Source organism: Rhincodon typus, chromosome 44 (assembly GCF_021869965.1).
Source record: "Rhincodon typus isolate 14 chromosome 44, sRhiTyp1.1, whole genome shotgun sequence".
Lineage (NCBI taxonomy): Eukaryota > Metazoa > Chordata > Chondrichthyes > Orectolobiformes > Rhincodontidae > Rhincodon > Rhincodon typus.
In genome coordinates this window covers 1,287,124-1,289,418 of record NC_063375.1, presented here as the reverse complement: position 1 = coordinate 1,289,418, position 2,295 = coordinate 1,287,124, and the positions used below count along the sequence as shown (strand labels likewise).

Sequence of the window (2,295 nt, the reverse complement as noted above, 5' to 3'; positions counted from 1 at the left end):
CTTTACCCCGTTCCCCCCTCGATCTGTCTCCCCGTCTGGTTCTTTACCCCGTTCCCCCCTCGATCCGTCTCCCCCCTCTGGTTCTTTACCCCATTTTTTCTTGTCACTGACCCTCACTGTCTTGATTCAAACCCCCCCAATAACCTTAACAATTCCACCGTTTCCCAGTCTCTCGTACCGTTAACTGAGAGCTGCATCTCTCACAAAGAACGAGCCAAGTGATTAAAATCGTCTTCGTAAGGTATATATTAAGTACGCTCTATGTTACAAAATACAGCATGGGTGTGTTAATGGCTTTAAGTCACATTACACAGGAAGATCCCAGTTCCAACACCTTTGGAGGGTGAGGGTGGCTCAAAAGGTGGACCCTCTCTCTCTCTGTCTCTCTCGGCTCTCTCTCTGTCCCCTCTCTCTGTCTGTCTCTCTCCTCTCTCTCTGTCCCATCCTCTGTTTCTCTCTCTCTGTCCCCTCTCTCTGTCTGTCTCTCCTCTCTCTCTCTCTCTCTCTCTGTCCCATCCCTCTGTTTCTCTCTCTCTCTGTCCCATCTCTCTCCTCCCTCTCTGTCTCTGTCTCTCACCCTCTCTCTCTGTGTCTCTCTCTCCCCTCTCTCTGTCTCTCACCCCCTCTCTCTCTCTCTGTGTGTGTCTCTCTCTCCCTTCTTTCTCCTGTCTCTCCCCTCTCTACCCACACACTACGCCTAGTGGGACTCTGTGTAGAGACACGGTTTAGCAACAGTGTAAAGCTACCTCTACTTCTTTAAAAGTGAAAGTAAAGTCTCCTCTACATTGTTCCCCTCGCCCTACCCCCACTTAATCAAACACTCCCAGGGACGGGAGTTAGATACCGAGTAAAGCTCCCTCTACACCCTCGCTCCCTGATGTTGGAGAGCCTCCTGGTTCTGCAATTATTAATTAAATCTCAGTCCACGAATAAAGTGCATCAAAAAGTTGGTTGCTAAAAAAATGCCAAAAACCCTGTGCCTTCATGTAAATTGCGAGCGTCGCTATGGGGCCGCACTCACATCACGCTCTCGTAGATGACAATTTTCTCGTCAGCTCGAGGTACCAGGCGGCTGGGTACAGTCGTGTGTTCAATAACCCCCATGTACTGACGATGGTGATCTGCCCAGACTGGGGTGGTCAGGTGCTGCCATCTCTGCGGGCACAGGAGGGTAAAGGAGAGACACGGAGGGCACAGAGAGAGAGAGAGCGAGGGAGGGAAACAGTGTGGGGAAGAGAGAGGGAGAGAAGCGCGGGGGAATGGTGAGGTTGAGAGAGAGACAGAGAAGGCGGGAGAGGCGAGAGGGAAAGGCAGAGGACGAGGGGCCGGAGAAGGACACAATGAAGCAGAGACAGTGAGGAGGGAAAGGGAGAAAGATAGGATGGTAGGAGAAAGAAGGGACAGAGAGAGGGAGAGGGAGAGGGGAGAGAGACAGGGAGAGAGGGAGAGGGAGAGGGGAGAGAAGCAGGGAGAGGGAGAGGGGAGAGAGCGAGGAGAAAGAAGGGAGAAAGACACAGAGAGAGAGGTGGTGAGAGACAGATTGGGGGGAGGGAGAAAGAGACAGACACAGAGAGAGGGAGAGGGGGAGAGGGAGAGGAGAGAGAGACAGGGAGAGGGGACAGAGAGAGAGGGAGAGGGGACAGAGGAGAGAAAGAGAGGTAGAGGGGGGAGAGACAGAGAGAGGAGACAGAGAGAGGGAGAGGGGGTGAGAGACGGCGGGGGGGTGCGAGAAAGAGACCGAGGGAGAGAGAGGGGGAGAGAGGGAGAGGGGAGACAGCGAGGAGAAAGAAGGGAGAGAGACACAGAGATAGAGGGGGTGAGAGACAGGGAGACAGACAGAGAGGAGAGAGAGAGAGGGGACAGGGAGAGACAAAGAGCAGACAGTGAGAAAGAGATAGAGACAGAGAGAGACAGAGGGAGGGGAGAGATACAGAGACAGGGAAGTAGACACAGCAAGAAGGGAGAGAGAAACAGAGCGCGAGAGGCAGGGAGAGGGATGGAGAGACACAGAAAGCGGGAGAGAGGCAGAAAGAGAGACAGACAGAGAGAAAGACAGGATGAGGGACAGACAGAAGGGAAGAAAGACACGGAGGAGAGAGAAAGAGAAGATTAGCGTAAAGAAAGAGATGGAGATTGCGGAAGAGAGAGAGAGAGAGACATAGAGATAGGCAGGGAAAGGGAGAGATTGAGGCCATGGGTGAAAGTGGGTCAGGATGACATGAGGGAAGAATGTGGAGAGAAGTGGGAGGAAGAGAAAGAGGGATGGTGAGAGAGAGAGGTGGGAGAACGTGAAGG

General features: G+C 53.2%; 1 protein-coding gene across 3 annotated transcripts in view; it reads right to left on the bottom strand.

The window, feature by feature from the left end:
• Positions 1–579: 579 nt before the first annotated feature.
• The window catches only part of slc6a8 (solute carrier family 6 member 8), a 15,724-nt gene continuing 14,008 nt past the window's right edge, over positions 580–2,295 (bottom strand). For all 3 annotated transcript variants that reach the window (XM_048619868.1, XM_048619869.1, XM_048619870.1), the window contains one exon: positions 580–1,155. In XM_048619868.1, the coding sequence (XP_048475825.1) occupies positions 1,018–1,155 (138 nt within the window). In that variant the 3' untranslated portion in view covers positions 580–1,017. The remainder of the gene's footprint in view (positions 1,156–2,295) is intronic.